Source organism: Brachionichthys hirsutus, chromosome 14 (assembly GCF_040956055.1).
Source record: "Brachionichthys hirsutus isolate HB-005 chromosome 14, CSIRO-AGI_Bhir_v1, whole genome shotgun sequence".
NCBI lineage: Eukaryota > Metazoa > Chordata > Actinopteri > Lophiiformes > Brachionichthyidae > Brachionichthys > Brachionichthys hirsutus.
The window spans coordinates 6,844,952-6,866,737 of record NC_090910.1 but is presented as its reverse complement, the minus strand read 5'-3'; the positions used below and the strand labels follow the sequence as shown (position 1 = coordinate 6,866,737).

The window sequence follows — 21,786 nt, the reverse complement described above, 5'->3', positions numbered from 1 at the left end:
CAGTAGAGTAATCCGGTGGTGGTTCTTGAAGTCCCCTCCAGCCAATATTAACTTGTCCGTAAGAGGATAAAGGTAGGAAGACAAAAACCATTAATTAAAAACAATTATATTTTGGCAATGCAGATACCCATTCTCTTTTTGTAATGAAGACAGTCTGCTTAAGCAGAAATCCCTGATTTTTTTCAGAATGCTGCCATCAAATTTTGTGTTTTTCCAAATTAATAAAATAAAACTTCTCTTTTCTTTTTCAATCTCCAGCCTCTTGGCTTGACTCCTTTGCCAGCATTACCTTAGGACAAAATACAGCCTTTACCAGTGAAGCTGCTGCTAATGGACCATTTGCAGCAGCTTCACAGGACCAAAACCCTGGGATGTGCAATGAAAGGTAGACTCTTGTCATATGCTTGTTTTGTTGCGAATATGACTGTAAAAAACATTTAAACATGCATGCAACTATTTATTCACTCGTCATGTGTGGCTAAAATGTGTAACTGAGCAGTAAGAATAGAAATGTCCATGGTTTGGGTCAGAATCAACATGCTGATTGTGACTGAGATGTGCCACACAAACTTGCCCCTTGCACGTGTTGTACCCCCCAGTTACACCTCCCAATGGTGACAGCCGACCTCATTTGAAAATAAGCTCTCATGCATGGATCTTACACTTGGGAGAAAATTCAAGCCCAAGCTACGGCTTATAAAAAAAGATAGAGAAATTAGCACAATGCCAAAAAATGTCTGGGGTTACATTTTCTGCAGTTTCCTGAGAGAGAAATAAACACTAGCATCACCCTGGTGATAAAAAAAAAAAACCCATAATGATAATGAACATGGTCAAGGGTTACCAACTAATGATTAGCTAATATATTTTATTAAGGAATTCTGTTTTGAAATAGTCTGGAACTATCTTGTTTGGGTTTCAGTGAGCATGGTGTTGGTGGAGGGATACACTGAATATTTGTGCTCTGATTTAACCAACCACAAAATCTAACACTGTTTGCTCTCTAAACTACAATAGTTAAGAAATATTGTGAAAGTAAGCTGCAGCATCACAACAACTATCTGTGAGATGCTTGTGTTTGAATACAAATCAAATGACGACTCATGAATGGCAACTTTACCACAGCTTAAACCTCTCTATCCATTTTGACTTTAGTGTTTCCAAATGAAACATGGGGGAGAAGAAGACAGCTGGCTCTGTGTGTGTGTGTGTGTGCAAGAGGACTTAAATCCAAACCGAATGCAGATGATAGGCTTAATCCGGTCGTTCTGTAGGTCATGATGAACCTACAACATCAAAACACCCATACAACCATCAGTATGGATACACTACACACGTCTTATATGTTGCTCATTGGTTAATTTAATTTACTCATTTGTGGAGAAGCGCAAGAAAATGAACTAGATTCTGTTTTTCCCAGTTTGAATTTGTGGCATGGGGAAAAGGAATAACTGTCAGAATTAAATGGGAGAGAGAGCATCGTGGCGCCCGAAAAAGAGAGTTGCAGCAAGAAATGAAGACCGAGACAAGGAGGCAGAGTGAACGTAAGACTGGTGTGCTCTGTGTCTGACCCCTGATACATGAGACTTTCAACAACAAGAAACCTTTTAACAACAGGAGTCCATTTAGCTCAGAGTGACTACCATGGAGGCTCAGCTCTGCAGCATCCTTTCCATTTGTAACACCGTATGTGGAGGAACACACAAGAGGAACAAACACAGCAAAACAAAACCATGTTGATAACAGAAGTGGCTAAGCCCCATCATTAATGTGGGTGATTCACTGAGTCCTCCTCACTATGATCGCAAGGCAGAGTGCAAAATGGACAGGAATGGTGGAGTGGAGGACTTGTACCCTCCAGGGAAATAAATTGTCAGCCCTAGAAGCAACCTTGGAGAGGAGAAGAAAGCAGGTGGGCACAAGAGAAGAGAGACTCACATGTGAGGAAAGATGAATAGAAAGCTAGAAAGAGATGAGGGAACTTAGTGTAAAATGTTCATTGAGAGACTGCATCGTGAACCCCCCTTTATTTTCAGATATTCAAAACATACTTAATTGTTATTGATTATTAAAAAAAATACAGCCTTTGATTAAAATGACATTTTGCTCAGTTTTTTGAAAACATTATGTTACATCGACTGCCTCTTCATGTAGAATTCAACATACTGCATATGGTGCTTACATCATTGCCATTTAACAACTGTCAAGTAGCGTATTGAAAATCTGTTTCCCGTTCAACTCATCTACAAAGGAGTGTTTGCAGTAGCATTAGAAATAGAGAGATCATATCCTTATTCGTTCTAGCTGTTTATATAAATGTTGTTTACTCAAGAATAAAAAGGACTTTGGATTTACAGTCTTCACAGGATTTCCCTTTTGCTTTACTCTGTGTATTTGGACAAAGCTTTAGAATTTAAAACATGCATCCTTCGGTACAAAATCCCATATGTTCAGGCACCAAGGTTTCTTGGCAGTAGTGTATGATCTGACTGGACCACCACACTCCCAGGATGCAGGCCGACTTGTGATCCCCAGCGCCTCTAAAAGTGGAATAGGAGGCAGAGCCTCCGCTCACCAGGCTCCTCTCCTCGGGAACAGGAGGCCGATAACCTCTCTAAATTTAAGAATAGGTTTTAAAATGTCCTTTCCAATAAAGCTTAGAATTAAAGCTGACTTAGGCCAGCCCTTAGCAATGCTACTACAGGCTCAGACTGCTGGGGGACTTTTTCCCACCTCTCCACTCTATACATTAATCTCTTATTAATAACTTACTAACTAACTCTCTCATCCTGCAATGACCCAAACGCTGTAGTAGGATTTACAGCTGGAATCCTCATTGATGCCAAATTATGATGCTGCTGCTGCTGACTGATTATTATAACTATTCATACAATTGTTAATACTGTTATTTGATTTATCGGTTTTGCTGTTGCAAATATTGCAGTCCTTCTTAGTGGCTATCGTTCCTATTGTTGTCCATCCATGCATCCCTTTTCTCCCTTTTCTCTCTCTCTCAGTCAAATCAGAGGGCCACCGACCTCGAGTCAGGATTTGTTTGAAGATGTCATTGTGTTAAAAGGTGAAGCTGGGTTCTATCTTCCCCTGCAGGTCTTTCCCTGCTACACCTGTAAACTTTCTGTAATGATCTGGCGCTGTAGAAATAAAGAATGAATTGAACTTCCTGACCTTGCTCTTTTTTGGAAAGTGCCTTGAGATAACTTATGTTATGATTTGGCTCTGTAAACATCAAATCCATATGCCTTAGCATGATGACCATATATGTCAATAGTAATGGCAAAATCCAGAAAAATCAAAAAGAAATAAACGAAATAATGAAAAATTAGAACAGAAAAATACTGTTAGTCTCTTTATAGAGTTCACAGGCAGGAAAAGAGTGGCTGACCACTAAAGCTGGCAACAGTTACTCTGAACATGCTTTCAAACATTCTCTAGAACAAAAACATTATGCCTCATACTCAAAGTGCAAGGTGCGCACAATACACAGATATGCAATCAAATATGGAGGTCAAAGACACAGTTTACCAAGCAGACTCACATGCACTCTACACATGGTCAGAATAAAGACAGTGTTAGCTTTGCTGCTAACGAAGTCTTTGTAGTAATGACCATGATGGCAGAGGTTTCAATGTGTGCATCTTTTTATGAGAATTTGTAGACATCCTTTTCCCATCTGACTTATATTTATCTCTAATTTCGAAGATAGCAAAGAGAAAAAAAAGCATTAAGGCGAGCTCAAAACAGATTCAAGGGGAAGCGAGTCAGACAAATTGAGAGAAAAACACGAATACCGGGTCTGACTGATGAGATGGATGAGGCAGCCAGTGAGTGACAGAATGCAAAGGGGAGTGAAGGATACAGAAAAGAAAGGTTTGACTTAATGGTATGCCAAGCTTCAATCAATGCTCCACCCAGCTCTCACCCAAACATCTTAGCAACAAGTCACATTCACAATCTCGAGCACACAGCATCAACTTTGGTCTGACAGTACGAGTGTCAGGGCATTGGCTCAAATAGGTTTAACTTAAAATAAATGATAAAAGAACAATAAGCTCTGATGGAAAAGCAAATTGAGGATTTGTTAAATGCATGACACTCTATAGTCTATATAGACAAAAGGTTGCACACAATCACAATGAGCAATTGTAGGATAAGAGACGGCCACATTTAAAACCCAAACTGACGGATGGAAATGTGTGTGTTGAAAGAGAGAGGAGTAATGCTACAGGAGCGAGTGAAGAGAGGTAAACAGACATGAGGAGGACGTGATAAAGCCTGGGCTTAGATGGGCCTTTATGGGTTCACAGACACAGGCACCCTTTGAAGTTGTGAGGAGATTTTGGGCTTACAGCGCTTGCAACAGAGACTGGAGAAAGGCGGACATTTGATTAAAGTTATGCACACAGACATGACAAGATATTAGAAATCAAAGAACCAAGGACTGCATCAGAAATTGATTTTGAAAAGAGGAAGATGAAGGAAAAATAAATCTGCACCAAAAAGCAGGATAGATCTCCCATTTCAAAATGAGGAAAAGTATCTGTGCAATCTTCAAACTTTAGATGCCGGCTTTGATACTATCATTAAAACACCAACTGTAGACAGAAGGAATAAACTGCAAAGCTAAAAATTTCATATTAAAAATAAAGAAAAATACGAGCCCTGTTGCAGACCTTTGTTGTATGATTACATTATGTAGTACAGTCCATCATCAACTAATACTTGACTCTTGGAGTCCTTAAACCTAAAGTGATATATGTTTGTTTGACATTAGAAAGTAATACGCTTTTGAACCATTAGAGGTACACCAAATGGGATTGGGTCTTTACATCAGAGGAAATAATTTGTTCGCAAATGGGATCTTCGTAAATTGTGTTAACGTGGAGATTTAGATGAATTCAGAGCTGATCCATTCATCACAAGTGCACACATGAGACTACATTGAAGTCTCTGTGCATGTTGTACTGTTGTGTTTGATCACCATGAGGTCCTCAACGATACGGTTCTGGGATCAGTTTGTTTTCTCGAGTTTTTTCTGTGCATATTATAATTACTCTACTTAGCCTTTTTGCTACACTCGGCCCCGCAGCTGCTGTTAGCATGGTTCACTGATGCAGGAGACTCAAATTATGTAGGGCAACTTGACTTATTGTCCTACCGGGGGCTTCATTTCATTGTGCCTTACTGTTGATGATTAACCAAGATAAGCAAATAGTGATATCATCTATGTGCACCATCATGATCATGACGTGGTTCTCTCTTTCATGTGGATTTTCACATTTGTGGGCGATGTTGCAATCCATGCGTCCAGCTTTCTTGGTGCGTTTCTGGAACTGTGAACTACTGATGAGCCAGTTTGAGGCACTGTACGGTTTCCTTGCCATGGTCAATTGATCAAATTAGTACACTCAGTCTTACAGCAAGAACACAGACTGAGGCACTTAGTGCAGAGACTGTACGAGCGCATCTTTCAAGTGGAAGAGGTAAGTAACAGACTGTAACTCAATTGGTCTTGCTACATTACAGTTTTGTGGTGAGGTAAAGAATGTGACTAACTAACTCATCATGGCACCATCCATGAGAGACACCCCCCCCCCCCCCCCCAAACAAAAAGGCTACAGTTACAAATGAAAACTGCCAAATATTGCATAAAAGAGAACAAGAGAAAACATACTTAGACAATTTCTTCCCGAAACATGAGTGTAGTTCAAAATAAATGGGACATTCTACAATAAATACCAGTCAATTGTAAAGTTGTTACAAGCTATTGCACCCCCAGAAATATGGTGCATTAAAAAAAATTACATTAGCAGTTCTTTCTGGGATTTGTGCACTTTCAAATCTTTTATATTTTTTCTCATTGCTCCCTAATTTATTTCAGTGTTTTTGTTTGGATGGAAAATAGCTTCTGAAACAAGCTAACGCAGCAATGAAACATCCAGTGCAACCCAATGAACATAGACACATAAAAGCACAGGGATGCATAAGGTAAGGTGAGATGACAAGTAATGGCTTATGATCTGTGTCAAAAGATCATAACAAGTACCAGTGTTAAAATACAGTAAAAGTTAAAGTCGGGTGTCCACAATTATACGCTTTAAAAACATATATAATGAGTATTTTGTCTTCGCTATGGAAAATTACACAACAACTAGCCACCACAGGGCATGTTACTCGGAATGATTCTTTGGAAGCTTGAGAATCAGCCTGGATCCCCAGAAAGCATAAAATCAAAGCCTTTTGTGCTGCTCTGCTCCGCTTCATTGCTTTAAACCCCCTCAGGCGTGAATTCGAGACGCAGCAACGTTTGGTTTTATTAGAATAAAATCGATTATTACACCACTAGAAATTGTGTCCACGCTTGACAGTGTCACCCCCTCAATTTGTTTCTAACAAGCAATAAGATGAGAACACAACCCAAATCACAGCACTGCTGCCTACATGCAAATAAAGACGCAATGGCATGTTGGAAGGAAGACGCTGATGCTGAAAGATGTGGGCAGATATATGCTTACAGATCAACGAGAGAGAGAGAGAGAGACCAAGGTAAATGCTCTTTAGGGAGCCTGTAGAAAAGAAGGATAAATGGTTTTTGAATGACAAATACAGCACATGCTGCGCTGTTAAGGTGCTTTATTTATGACATACATTAAAAAAGAAGTCAATCATGTAAATGATTGACTGATCAAGGATTAGAAGCATTCAAATGTATACTTTTATATTATTCTGTTCAATTAGGTCAGACATTTTACACGTGCTCAGTCTTAATTTCCTGTTAATGAGGTATTCCAAAGTACAATTACACACCTTCATTGTCAGCCAATCTTGCTCCTGCCTTTTTTTTTTTTTTTTTATCTGATTATTTACTGTGCCTCCAGTATGTTCATGCGCCCTTGACCTCCCCTTTCACATCCCATATTCCCCAGCTTCGTGATTTCATCAGATTCAGTCTCAACAGAGTCATGAGCCACCACCGCCACCAGTGTCTGCCTGGCCTCTGTTTAGGATTCATGTTGCTCCTGCTCAGGGCAGACGGCCCTCAATCACAGCTTCCCTGAAGAGTCTGAGCACAAAAGTGTCTGACAGACTAATTATCACACATCATCTGCTGCCATAAACAATTATCTTTACGTCATTCACTTGTCTCTCCTGATTTATATAAGGTTATAGTTAACTCTGTGTGTGTGTGTGTGTGTGTGAGAGTGAGGTCATTACTTGTGTAGTTTTTCCTCACATTTTCCATCCTAACCCACACTGGTCATTTATCAATACAATGTTGTATTTGTAACATTTTCACATCAATATATTTGTGTGTGGCATTTAGCTGTTCATTCATATTACAGAAACTATCCAGATCTCTATAGCTGAAGGTTTATATTTTATCTCCTGGTGTTTGGAGGAGACGCAAATGAAATAAAAGGATTTGGGGAACAAAGACAGAGCAGATCAATCAAGGAGAAATTAGAAAAAAGCTAAGAGCTGCATGTGATGAGGATAAAGAAAGATTATGTGACAGTCAGTAGGTTGCTTTCACAAAAGAAAAGGTTTGAAAAGGATATAAAGTAAAGTAAAGAAACTCTAAAGATAGATTTTTTTTTTATTCAGTAACAAGATCATGCTGCGACATGCGGATTACATTGATAATTTTAATGACGTTAGCAGAATCTTGTACCATAATGATTTTCACAATGTCTCAGGTGAATAATATAGGAACACTGTATGATTTATCTGGAGAACAAATGTTAAGAATCAGCGAGTTACATCAGAACAACAAGTCAGAAATGATGATCGTGAAGTGATGAAAGATGCAGTGCAAGAAGGAAAAGGTTGCTAGTGATTGTAAGGTTAAAGAAAGTACGGGGAACAATCGGTTCCAGTGATAAATTATTCATAATTATCTGACTGAGTGCATTATTTAACAAATACGTCAGTGGAAGGATGGAACCTGCAGCCACTCATTTACTATTAATGGTAGTTTGGAAGAACGTCTTCAACAACACAAAATTCCATCATACAGGAGATGCACTCTCACTCAGCCCCCTTACACACTGCATTCTGAATAAAACAAAGCAATTGTCATCACCTGGTGAAGGCTCTGCAGGATGTCATGCATCGTCGATCATCCCTACACATTATCCTCCTCCTTTGGTAAAGAAAGATGTTTTGCGGACCTGTGCCGTTCGTTGGGCATAAATGTTAACAGCCATATAAAATTTCATTCACAGATCTCACAGGGGTGGGGGCAGAAAGCCTTGGGCATACTTGGCTGTGGACGAGACACCACTTAGAGCAGTAGAAATAGAAATTAGAAGGTGTTGTACCTCTGGAGCCACATGCACCCGCTGGCTAAGGATTAATGCTTCTCTCCGTGTCTCTCATCGACACTACATTTTTAATAAATAAATACTATGAAGCAGTGAGGGCTGCCCGTGATACAATAAAACAACACCTGGGGGTATTCTTGTGAGATATTTTATTATTGACTTTATGTAAAAAAAGAAAAAACTGTGAAATGCTTTCAAATTTCATGCTGTAGAGGCATTTGGATTGTACTGGATTTGTCTAGCAAGCCATTCTTTCAGGCCTGTCAAGAGTAGCAGTCTTTTTGTCAAGACTAGACCTACTGCTTGCACTTGTGGGTAGTCATTCAAGTAGGCCAAAAACAGAACTGTGTAGTTGGTAGGGGGGTGGGGGGGCTCTACACAGTTTGTTTGAATGCACTTCACATTGCAGATATAATATTAAAATGCTGAAATAACCCAGCTAAACTTCATGACAGCACCAAAAGCGGAACTGCACCAAGTGTCCCAGTAAAAGTGAGAACCAGCGTGTGCACAAATAAACAATTTAGAGGCTGGGGAATGCAGTGCAAATGCCACTGCTCGTCATTGACCAATGGCTTCTCTGTTCCTCCCCTTGACTCTGCATTCCTCTGTCTTCTTTCTGTGCCTCACCCATTCATCTCAGCAGCAGTACAAGAACCCCAGCTCTCCTTCTACTTATTATATGCAGCTCACAATGTGAAAGCGCCCATCAGCCATCCAGGATCTTTTGGGTCTAGTTTTTCCTCATGTTTTCCTTCTGTGCAAGCCAGTTATTTCCCTATGCCTAAGACTTCTGCGTCAACTCTCCTCTCCAGCAATCACCACCCACATCTCATAAATCAAAACCTGCGGACAGCACACACCACGGCCAGAGTCAGCTGTCCAAATGAATCTTATACCTACCAGCCTTTCCCTTTTTCTACCCAACATCAAACTCTACTTAAAGCTAAAACCCAGTCTCGGAGTCTGCCTCTGGGCCCCAAGTCAAACACATACCTGAAACAATAAAACAAAGATTTGACATGTGCTCAGGACTGCCCCCAGAGTAGATCTACTGGATGTTTTGAGGTTATGGACCCCGTTCTATAGCAGTATACGGGTTGTTGCTCGAAAAGAGAATAAGATCACCCATTTGCAGCAAACTCAGACCCAAACACATAAAGACTGTCTACTGTGCTGACATTAGACAATAGTTGAGGCTTGTTAGGCGAAAGAAGCGAAAGAAAGCACTGGACATTATTTGGTTTATCGAAAAGATGCTTTAAATGATAGGTTAATTCTCAGTCATAGTATAGAGAATAAAAAAAATATTTGATATAAAAGTATAATATCTTTCTATTATAATATATATATATATATATATATATATATATATATATATATAATATATCAGACTTTCTATTTTCAGGAATTTAGATCTGCATCAACCATGGAGGAGTGATGGGGGAGATTAACTCACTAAAGCTCATGCGCACAAACACGTCTGCACGGAATAAGACACACACACTGCACGTCAGGGCGGTTTTCACAGACTCACACATTGCCACCCTTTGAAGTTGGTGAGTTGCTAATGGTTTTGGATTCCATTCGGGGGGGGGGGGGGTCTGTGGCCTGCTGTCCATTAGCCGGCGGACACACTCTGCTGACTAAACACACTTCTACTGGCCTTGTCCTCTGTTTCTCTCAACCATGGCCCACTTCATCTCGGAGATTAAAGTCAGAGCCCAGCTCCTTGTTTTTCTGACTCTTCTGAGTTCGTGCACGTGTGTGAAATGTGCAACTGCCTGGGAATGTTTGAGCAGATACTGATGCTTTTCAAATAGGTTTCTTGATTTACCCACCTATCCATCCATCTTCTTGAAGACGAGACGATCGTAATCGTCTATAGCCGCTTATAACCTTTGCCGGTCACGGGTCTGCTGGAGGCTATCCCAGCTGACTATGGCCAAAAGTCGGGGTACACCCCAGACACGTCACCAGCAAATCGGGGGCCACACGTGAACAGTCATCCACACACACACACACACACACACACACTTCACTTGCACCTATGGACAATTTGGAGTAATCAATTCACCTAAACTGCATGCTTTTCAATGTGGGAGGAAGCCAGAGGATCTGGAGGTAACCCATGCAGACAAAGGAACGGAATCAAACCCAGAACCTTCTTGCTATTGGGCAACAGCGCAACCCACCGGGCTGTCAACTGTTGCCCAGTCTGCTTTTAAAGTTGAAAGTTTATGCATTGATTCTTTCTTTGTTCTTATTCCGTCTGTTAATCAAGAATGGGTTGTTTATTAATCATGGCTAACAAATGAGTTGCTAATCTATTTGAACGAGTGCTAGGCTTACCGTTACACAGTCTTACATGTGTCAGACTGTTATGATAAGCAGTATTATTTACAAGGGACAAAGTTTAACTTTTTTGCAGCTTTCCAATACACACACAGTGATTGACAAAACTTTACAATTTAAACTGATTGCCAATTTATTCAAGGATCCAGCCCTTAATCCACAAAAGATTTGAATGAAACAGGAAATCACATTATTGCACTGACTAAGCGGTGTGTTGGGAATCACACAATGAAGCCCAAAGATGATTAAATGAATTTAAACTTTGTAGAATTTGTGAACGAAAGGAGTACTTTCACCATCCATTTGAACATGGCCAAATGCAACCACACCAAAGACGTTGACATTCCAACATATGCCCCACGTCCATAAATTGACTCGTGTAGAACATCGTAAACATAGGAGGGAATGATTGTAGAAATAAACAAATAAGTGAAATAAAAATAAATATTCTCATCCTTCCGCTAGCAAAGCTTTCTGTGCCACTGCCCATCAGGGACTAAAAGGACTAGATGTACGGACCGCACTGGCTTTACACTCAGATAAAGGAGCAGATCCCATACTGAGCTTTTTGGACAGCACTTTGCACCATGCCCTTCAAAGGATGCCAACGATCATTTGCCTCCCTTCTCTCACAGTCAATCGATAGCGCACTTTTCTGCCTCCTTAGTAAATAGCAAAGAATCTGCCGACTGTACTGTGAATGTGTTTTTTTATATATGACTGCATGCGAGCAGTAATTTTTCATCACAGAAACAACACTTGGAGTAACCTGCACACATGAACATGCATGCCTTTGTGCACATGCATATGTAGCGGCTCACTGACTCGTTCATACTGAGACGTGCACACGGGAAAGAGAATGCTCACATATTCTGTCCATCACCCGAGCTGCTGACATACAGGCGCAGGACAGGGTGATGGCTGAGTAGATACATCTATAAATCAGATTTGATGTTTCCTGTCTGCAGGTCCGCCTATTTGTGTGTGTCCGGGTGTGCATGCTTTGCTGTGCCATGTGCTCAGTCAGCATCTCCGTTTAACCCAGACACAGATTAACAAATTGAAACTGATCTGTGATCAGCAATGCTGTAATCCCTTCCATTCTGGCTGCCATCATTTCATCTCTAGGCGACTGGTACAACTGCCAACCGACAGAATGAGTATCTATTAAGTAATAACATTATGAATAATTCCCAATGATTCCCAAAAGCATACAGGGAATGCCAATGGCATGCTCTCATTAATCAACATTTTACGGAGTATTAAACGAAAATCCAAATTAACCAATTGATGGCTGGTCTAACTGAAACTAGAACTGAGCCGCTGTTGTACCGTCTTATCTACTTATGTTGTCTTGCATTACCTTTTCTGGCAAGTCCAATTGTTCTAAATCGAGGAATTATTTTACAAACTCGTGCAAAATATATTCACTAATTGTTTGTCCTTGTTTCACAAATGGTAGGATTAATTAGTTGGTGTTATTTCTGAAGAGCAAATCAACTGAACATACTGTGTTGGAGGAGAGACGGTGGCACAAAAGAGAGACATACACCGTACTCTTATTCAGAAATATATTCGTATTCTCTTTTGAGAAATTATTATTCAACCTTGCAGAAGTAGAAAGTTAAGTTTCTCTCAAGAGTCTTTGCAGAGGTGCCACACATTTCATTGGACTGGTATAGGTGTCGAGGTGGCAGTAATGAAATGAATTGACTAATTAAATACAAGCAATCCAATTTGGGTGATTGCAGTTTCTAAATAGTAAATACTAAACAGTAGTTGTCTGATAAAAGGGAAAGGCACTAGGGAGAGAAATTGAGGACAGCAGAGTGTCTGAAGCTGCGTATCATCGTGGGGCCTGACTTTGACCTGGTATATTTCTGGTTTCTCTAAGCAGAGCTCCGTCCTAACTGGTTTAATCAGTCTGCTGCATAGCTGTGCAATTTAGAGATGATACATTTGCTGATGCATTTGTGCTTTTGTTCCTTTCAGAAATATCCCACTTATACTCGAAGAAAATCCACTGCATACATTGCAATAAAGATCAGGATGTCTGAAGGCGTTCCAAGCATATATTAAGCCTGAGAACCAACCTTGGTCCCCTTTTTTCTCTCTCGCTCATGTCTATCATTTTCTTTCAATTTTCATTGATTTCTTTTGTGCCGTTTTCTTTTTAATATTCGAATCCATTAGGTAGTGCCTTGCATTAAATATGCTCGACAAATAAACTTTCCTCGGTTTGTATTGTCCTACTTACTCAACAGGCGCTTATTTTGTGCCCCCCCCCCCGACATGTATGTGTGTATATATCCATACATATACACATATGCATACACACACACACACACACATTAAATTCATACGTATAAGATTGTATTTATTTCTCCCTTCACATTTCTTCAAAACCATGTGAAAACTCACTTTGTGTAAAGTTTTTTTTTCCCCATTCAAACTGTGCTCTCTCGCCCACGCTCTCCTCAACGAGCTCCTATTCAAACAGCGCTCTCGCTCACCCTTAATGTTTGTGAAATGCAGAGCTCTCACTAGGAATAAGCAGCAATTGCAAAATGTATGAATGTCATCAATGCAAAGCTCTTCACTCCAGTGAAAACGTCACCTTGACCAACACATCCTTGGAAACGCAGTCGCTGCACTAAAATTGTTACTCAAATTGAGAATATTTGTTAAATATTCCATGATGTTTTGAAATGCATAAAAAATGACTAGCAATACATAACATTAAATAGCAGTAGTATATATATGGCCCTTTGCACCCTCTTGGCCTCTGAAGTTGAGTACCCCTGATGTGGATGCTGCAAAAACTCAAACTGTCATCTAAGCTGCAGTCAGCAATTGGATACATGTTGATGTTATTATTAGTTTAGAAGTTATTCACAAAAAGCACACTTTAAATCATGGCAGCTTCTTCTGGATCTCGATCCGTAGCTTTTGAAGATACAACAAATCTGTTTGTCCACTACTAATTCCACAGTGTCTTGGTAAAGGTCAGCAAAAACAGAAGCTCCTTTGTGGAGGTAATGAGAGAGATATTATTGAAAGTGTCCAAAAACAAAATGGTTTTGTTGTTAAAACCTACCCTGATTTCAGCTGGATCTGTTTCCTCAGGTATGAAAGATAGAACTATGGAATACGGGACGACACATAGAACGGGAGAACCTGAAAGTACTGAGGAAACAGAGAGGATGTTCTGGCAGAGAACTGTCCAAAGAAGCAGCAGCTGATTAGGTGAGATGTGTAACAGGTGTGTCTCGTTCAGTTCAACAATGCCTTCTTAGCTGTGCAGGGCAGAAATCAACCTGCAGCAAAAGTCACCATAGCAACCCTCACACATGGGGTTTAATGTTTAAATGTAAAAAAAAAAAACTCCTGACTTCATTCTGGATCAGATACAGAATACATTTTGAATTTGAGTGAATTGAATGCATTAAGATGTGATTTTTTGGAAAAGGTATCCATTATGAGTAAAGGGCTAGGGGAAGGCAGATGGCCAAGATATGATTTGTGAAAAGATACACAGTAGCTATATATAGAAAGAAGAATAACGTTGGAATAAAACAACAGACAAACACTGGCACGGCAAAGGGAACATGTAGACGCAGGCGCAGAGAAGGCTGGAGAGAGAGGTAGAGAAAGGAAGCAGTGACCCCCCCACCTTACTAATCTCACCTTACAATGTAACAGCACCTTGAACCACAGCCACATCCAACCTCAACTCGCCTGCAGAAAGAAGTATATTCTAATCACATTCATCCAAACCCACACACACCTTATCATCAATGCACACAACCACACATAAGAAGCATTCAAATCTTTAGATGTCCTCTATGTACATCTGACAAGGCCCAAGTCCCCCTTTTAATTAAATTAATCCCTAATCCAAATTCCAGCATGCTGTATGTGCCATGAAAATGGAAGCACTCAGGGATCTGCTCTATTCTGGGTTCTTAATGTGATTATACAGCAATGCTAACTGGTGATGTGTTGAAAATAATGTTACTTTTGCTGCCATTTGAAATAAAGCACTATTAATTCTGACTGCAGTTTTTACTTACCCAATCATTGATGTGCTTGTGCTGGAGTGCTTACAACAACACATGCACACACAAAATATCGTACACAATACCAAAATAGAGAGACATGCAGAAATACACAAATTATGTTTTCCAGTAGCTACTGTAGCTGGGCCCAGTGTGTTCCCATTCTGCCTCTCCTCTTTTCCTTGCAGTCTAAAGAGAAGAACATAGGAGCGGTTCTTCAATGGAAGTGGCCCAAAGATTGATTTGCTTAATCTTGGACTGTAAACGGGGTATTCAAACATCTTAGAAAAAAAACCTAATTGAATGCAAGGGCTGTGAGTAATAACAACATTTGTCTTAGCCGCAGCGCAGTGCCCTTTTCCATTGCACTTTTCCACATGAGCTGGTGGCTAGATTTCCAGCATCCATTATGACAGACAGGGACTTGCACACATCCAACAACCCTTTTTCAAACAAATACACATTTTCCCTTTGTACCTTATGAATGGTGGGGCCCAATATCTATAGTATAAGAAGAGCACAACCCTGTGTGTGTCTCTGTGTGTGTGCGTGCATAAGTGATACAGCTGAACAGATGTTGGATGGTATTTATTAACGCGTAATCCCCAGATTCGTTTTACTGTGTGCGGCACACTCAAAGGGTTAATGATGCAGAATATAGGTTAAACTCACAGAGCAACTTCAAAAACAACAGTTGACTATGTTGCTGACATTATTCTGAATGCAGCTCTATATGAATAAAGGATAAACAATGGAATAAAGCGTGCTTACTTAGAAGCTATCAACTAGCTACGAAGTGATGTTTGCTGTTTTATTCTTACATGATCAATAACTAATTGGTTAAAGGGCTTTGTTTACATCTCATTAAATTACTGCAATCACAATATAATGTCCTCTTTATGATGTATATTACAAGTTCATTTCAGCTCAAAATCATAGAAGTCTGCTACATCCATCCTATAAAAAAATCTTCCTTCAAATGGCAAATCAATACTTTGATATCTAATACGACACAAATAGCAAAGGAAAATTCAAGCAGTTTTTCTCAGTTAGTGACAAAGTGAGAATACTGAAAAGTACAAACCTGCAATGCAGTGTCTTTAAAGTCATTACAGTGTAATTAAACCACATAAACACAACATTATTATATTTCCCTCATAATAGCCAGCATATCAATATCCAATTTTCCATCCATCCAAAGCAGGGAATTAAAAACATGTCTTTCCACAACAACACCTTTGATCGCCTCTTGGATGATTCTGGGTGGTTCCAATGCTAGGTAAAGTATGTCATCCCAATCCCATTGGACATACCCATAAATGCCACCAAAGTGAGACATCCAAGAGACATACAACTGGCTCCTTTCCCGAAAATGTTCCACCTTACAGTGGTGAAAGGGTTTGTTTGAATACCTCCGAGATCCTGGGAGTTGCACTGTGCAGGGCAAAAGACCCAGAAGCATCTCTGAGAAAACTAAAGAGGACCAGATAAACGGTGTTTCTTCAACTTGTATGAATTAGCAAGAAATAAGCTGCTACACCTCAGCCGGCGCCCCCTTCTGGAGCCATTGAAGATCCATTGGCTGCAATGTTACCAAAAAACCTAAATTGATCTCGAACCCAGGATTCTTTTCTGGATCATCACCAGAATGAATATTATATAATATTGAATGACAAGGTGTCTTTGCTCTGCAGCGATCTTTCTTAGAGCTGTCTCTCCTGATCTTTCTCTCTCCTCTGATTAATAATGCATCCTTCTCTAAAAGTCCTCCTTGCTTCCTCTTTCTATCACGCCAGTCCACTCTCCATCTCGGACACCCTTGTCTAATGAGGTGGACAGATTCCGACATGCTGTAATGAGAACACATTCCACTAGAACAACTTTCAGATCACACACACACACACACACACAAAAAAAAAAACATGTACATGCAGTATTTGTTCCTTCAGGTGCAAATTGTTATTGCTATTATTCTCAATGTCCTGCACAGGTTTGTGAGTGTGCACGTTTGTGGGTGCGTGGGAAGAGGTGGATGGAGAAATGTGTGAGCTCTGTGGTTTGAGCCTGTGTGTGTGTTACTTCACTGGCATTGTTACGAGGTTTATGCTGCACGACCTGTCGTTGCACATTTGTATCATTCAGCCTTGCTCCCATGACAAAACATAGATAGCCTTGCATAGCCACTCATTTCCAAGAGAGACACTCCAGTCCTTCATGGATGCCAATAAAGCTGAGAGGGAGTAGAAAGACAAGCATGGTGATCTAACTTTTCATTTATTTATATAATTCAGATGAATAAAATTATGAATAGGAGCACAAATCTCTGCTTAACCATGTTAATAGCAATTATTTAGGAAATTGGATGTTTTACATCACTGCTGTACTGTGTATATACACACACGCACACATCTTTGTTTCATTATCATTCAGTGCATTTATTTTTCAAGTTAAATTCATATCCATTTATTATGGGCTGCTATGAACCACCAATTCTTATTCTGTGTGCTGTGAAAATAAAGTGCTTTCTGAAATGCAAGGGGCTTAGGTCAAGCCAGTACTCTTGTCTCAAAAGTACTGCCATGTGCTCATATTTTTCAGTGAGCTAAAATATTCATATCCTGATGGGAAAGCAAAACTTAAGAGCGGTATAAGATGTGTGGCGTGCTGCATGTCCGATTGGAGATGTGGAAACATGCACATACATGAAGGTGGTGCTGCTTTGTGAGCAAGTACATCAAATTACTTGCTCAATCAAAATTGGAAATATTTGTAACCATGCAAGAATGGAAAGGTACTGACTGTTGGAAGAAAATGTGTGAATGGGAAAAAAGGAGGAAAAAATGCACAAGGGAGAGAAGTAATTATGGCCCGACAAAACAAGAGATGAGGAGAGCCCAGTGGGGATAGTAAAAATTAGAGACAGTTAGGGGAAAAGAAGTGCAGCAGGCAACAGGGGGTAAATAGAATGAAATGCTAAAAGAAAGAGTATAGAATCAGACGACTAAAGGGGAAGGAGTAGGTGGAAACCGGAAAAAGGAAGGGGGACTAGGTCATTAATTGGAAGGATAAATGCAGGTGAGAAGGGTGAGGAAGATCTACAGTATAAGACGAATGAGGAAAAGGGGTTGAGGGAGATGTATTGAGATAGAGGGAGAAAAGGGAGCAATACATTACAGAAAGCAGGATAAATTTAACTGAAAGAACACAATGCAGAGGAGAGGAATGGCGGTGAGATTAACAACTCAACTCTGGTTTCCAAGCCCCGAATGGATGCCTGATAAATCTGCCGTAGACAAGCAAGCACAGGTACTGGCACACGTCTAGTATTGTGGTAATCTAATCTGGGCCAAAACAGCCTGTTTCCTCCAGCACTAGTGGAATTATCACCTCTTGCTGGAAGCAGTCATGCACACGTGCACACCTTCGCACACTTCGCAACCCAGAGCAGGCATCATGTGTTAATTTAAAAAGCAATATCTCATTGATATTTCTCACGGTGACTGATGATACTAATTACAGACTTATTTGGAGACTGTAGAAATGAATGGCACCACTTCTGCCAGCGTGACTGTGGTAAAACTGTGAAGTCACACCAGACTATTTTCTCATTTTCTTGGCATGAGCCAGATCCAGTCATGTCGTTAAAAAAAACTGCTACCGGTACTTTGAAACGCAACTAAAAATGCATGCATGGAACTAAATACCACTATGTGCTTGCATTTGGACTCATATGACATGCAAAGAATCACAATAAAGAACAGGAAGCCCCGTCATTCTGAGCGGCCCTGAAGGTGCAACCAGACTGATGTCTATGCCAAACGGCCAGGCATGCTTAATGAGATAAGAAAAGGCTAATCGGATTCTATATCAGACAGGCTCTAGGGGCATCCCATTTAGCCACCCACGGGGTCACTAACACACTGACTTAAAGGCACATCCTTTATTTCTCACAGTCCGGTGTCGAGAATGTAAAAAATGTAAGGCGTGCCCTTTACATGCGGAGTGATGAATAGCAACGGTGCAAAGTGGGAGTTCTCGAGGCTGGTTAAAGAAGGGATTTTCTGTTTCAAAGAAAAAAATAAAAGTTACTATTTAATTCGATTGTGCATAAAGAGTCACACATTAATGTTCCAATCACAATATCAGCTCCAACACAAAATGTATATGTGAGCCACCTTACCCAGCGGGAAGTGTTGATTTCGGCTGAATTGCGCTCTTAGAAACATTTTGAGTTTACGCCTAGGGGGGCTCGACAGTCACTGGGTCAATCAGCCCATTGACTTTAAGTATAAGATATATATGTTAATCATTTCTAGTCTGCACCTCAGACCATTGGTTACTATTGCTGCTTTTTTTTTTTTTTTATCACCCGTCTGTTTCACATCAAGCCTGAGGAGGCTAAAAGTCTGAAATCAAATTTAAACTTACATGTGAGTGAAACTAACGCTCCAATTCAACGTGCAGTTGAGTGTGATTTTTGGATGGGCTCTGCTCTCTGCCTCACACACTATACTGCTAACTTGGGTCTATACTCTGACATTCCTGTTGTGTCCTGTTGTCGTATAACCTTTCGGGAGGCATCGTTAGTGCTATGGATATATATATATATATCTAAATGTTTGACATTTCTAGTTGCTTAAAAATAAATTACCAGTAAGAGCATATGCCATACATTAATAGTATATTACAAGATACAGTATTAAGTCACACTGATATTTTTTCCAACTAACTATTTATGCATATTATATGTAAATATATATATATATATGATTATTTACATATAAAATAAGCATCTATATTCATATACTTGCTCCAGCCTGCAGCTGGAGGTGCCTTAAACGAGAGATTGTGCATTTACTTTCCACAGGAACGCTCAACGGGGTCGCGCCTATCAGTTAATGCGGATGAACGCGAATTTCCTTATAAGTGGATCAACAAAGTTTCATAATTGAAGCGTCGACAATGAATCCATAAAGTGCGCTTTTGCTTCACGGAGCTCCTGCCCCTGTGACTACTCTCTTTCTTTCACCCACCCACTGAAGCGCACACGCAGATGTTGTCCTCTTCATCCAAACACGCGCAAAGGGCTCGCGATGGAATCTCTTCGTCTGTCGGATGGGATGATTAATGAGGCGCGTCCGCGGGACCGGACAAGCCCCGAGATCGGTCACCGACTCAGTCACCGTAAGCAACACCGGAAAGAGACTGGACTAAGCGTGTTTTTTTTAGACCTATCGGTCCAAAAAAAAGAACGCTGAAATAGTTAATTTTAAAATGAAAAGAAAGATGAGCAGTAAAAAAAATTATGTTAATACTTTGTAAAAAAAAAAAAAAAAAAATCTAATCTTATATTGTTGCTAAAACAAAAGCGACATATAACAATCATCGTCTGGTATAAAAGTGTTAGAATTCTTTTTCACAGAATCTAGACTTTAAACTCATTCTTCATGTACCTTTCGGTCAGCGGGATACGCTGGAGAGCGTCCACGTTTCCCATTGGTTCTTAACTTTCACAACTGTTTAAGATGTTCAACATGTTTGGAATTCATTTTGGGTGAAATGCAGCACAACGTCTGAACGCAGGTGCGACGATAATGTCAGCGCAAAAGAAACCCTGAAAGGGATGAAACGAGAAATCTGTAAGTACTGAACCTGAAAGAAATGTCCGGACTGAAACTGCACGAAACACCAAATGAAACAAATCAAGGATGTAAATCCTGCCAGAGCAGCATTAAAATCCGTCCTGCTAAAAACAAATGGCTCCACGTGTAACGTGTGTAACGTGAACAGCAGCCGGCCACACAGTGAGGATACCTGCATCCCCACCGGTGAAAGCACCGTCCCTGCCGCCGCTGTTCTGCTCCAGAAGCACCAATCACCCGTTACGCGCCGGGAGACGCATGTGATAATGGAGAACAACAACTTACGGGATGTTAGCAAAGCTCCGCGTGCACTCTTGACATGGCTGAAAATCCACAGAAGAACCAGCGATAACATCGTCGATCCCTGGGTCGGACAGCGCATCTTGCCCCGCGGTGCGGACGCAGCAGGACGGGAGACGGAGAGGAGACGGCGCGGTGGGGGGAACGGCAAGTCGGTCCGTCACACTCGCTTCTCAGTCGAGGACTGACGAAAAGGAGCCGGACTCTCACTCCCTCTTCTCTCGCGCTCTCCCTCTCCCTTACACTCTTTCTCTCTCTCTCTCTCTCTCTCTCTCTTCCCATCTGTCTACTCTGTGGTCCCTCGCTCTCGTCAATAAAGTGATGATGTAAGGATCTCCGGTGCCTGGAAGCTGCGCACTTCTCTGAGCAGCTCGCTCATTTGGCGATTTCTGAATCAAGTAAAAATAGCAGCACTATCTCGCCCTGAACTGGACGACAGTGATTCCACAGTGGTGTGTAGCATATAGCTTCCAGGAGTTCAAGGAGAGATGACCGCGCAGCTCTAATCCACTGAAGTGATTTCTCCTCCGCGGCGCTCCGGTGCGCTCTCCATGGTGCTGAACTTTCTGTCGCGCTCCCGCTACAAATGGTCTTTCTTCCAGTTTTATTTTTTCGCCCACCCCCGTCCTTCTCTAGGACCTCGTTTTCATTGACTTTTGCCACAGTCTTTATTTTTCCATCTTCTTTGATTATATAAAATTAACATTTAGAATACAGCTCTCTGCCCAATTTAGTTTTTGCTACAAAAATATGTCAGAAAACATGAAAGATGAACACATTATTAGATTACCTGTAATCTAATGTACCTGTACTAATGTTGAATTATTTTTATAGCGTGTTTTTCAAGAGATCAACTAGTTTCAGAGTGCAGAGATGATGGTTTAGGGAAGGTCGCTCAAGCGGCATTAAAACATTAAAACACATGTAATAACGTAATGAAGGGGAAAGTGTCTCCACAATTTACACATTGATTGAAAAATACGTTCTCAATTCAATTTAATTCCGTTTTATTTATATAGCGCCAGATCACAACATAAAGTTATCTCAAGGCACTTTGCAGGATTAGCAGGGAAAGACCTGCAGGGAAAC

At 40.6% G+C, this 21,786-nt stretch overlaps 1 protein-coding gene across 1 annotated transcript in view; it reads right to left on the bottom strand.

The window, feature by feature from the left end:
• The window catches only part of cntnap2a (contactin associated protein 2a), a 185,463-nt gene extending 164,684 nt beyond the window's left edge, over nucleotides 1-20,779 (bottom strand). Inside the window, exon 1 of the mRNA XM_068748225.1 lies at nucleotides 20,683-20,779. Coding sequence (XP_068604326.1) covers nucleotides 20,683-20,779 — 97 coding nt within the window. The remainder of the gene's footprint in view (nucleotides 1-20,682) is intronic.
• Between the last annotated feature and the right edge of the window lie 1,007 nt (nucleotides 20,780-21,786).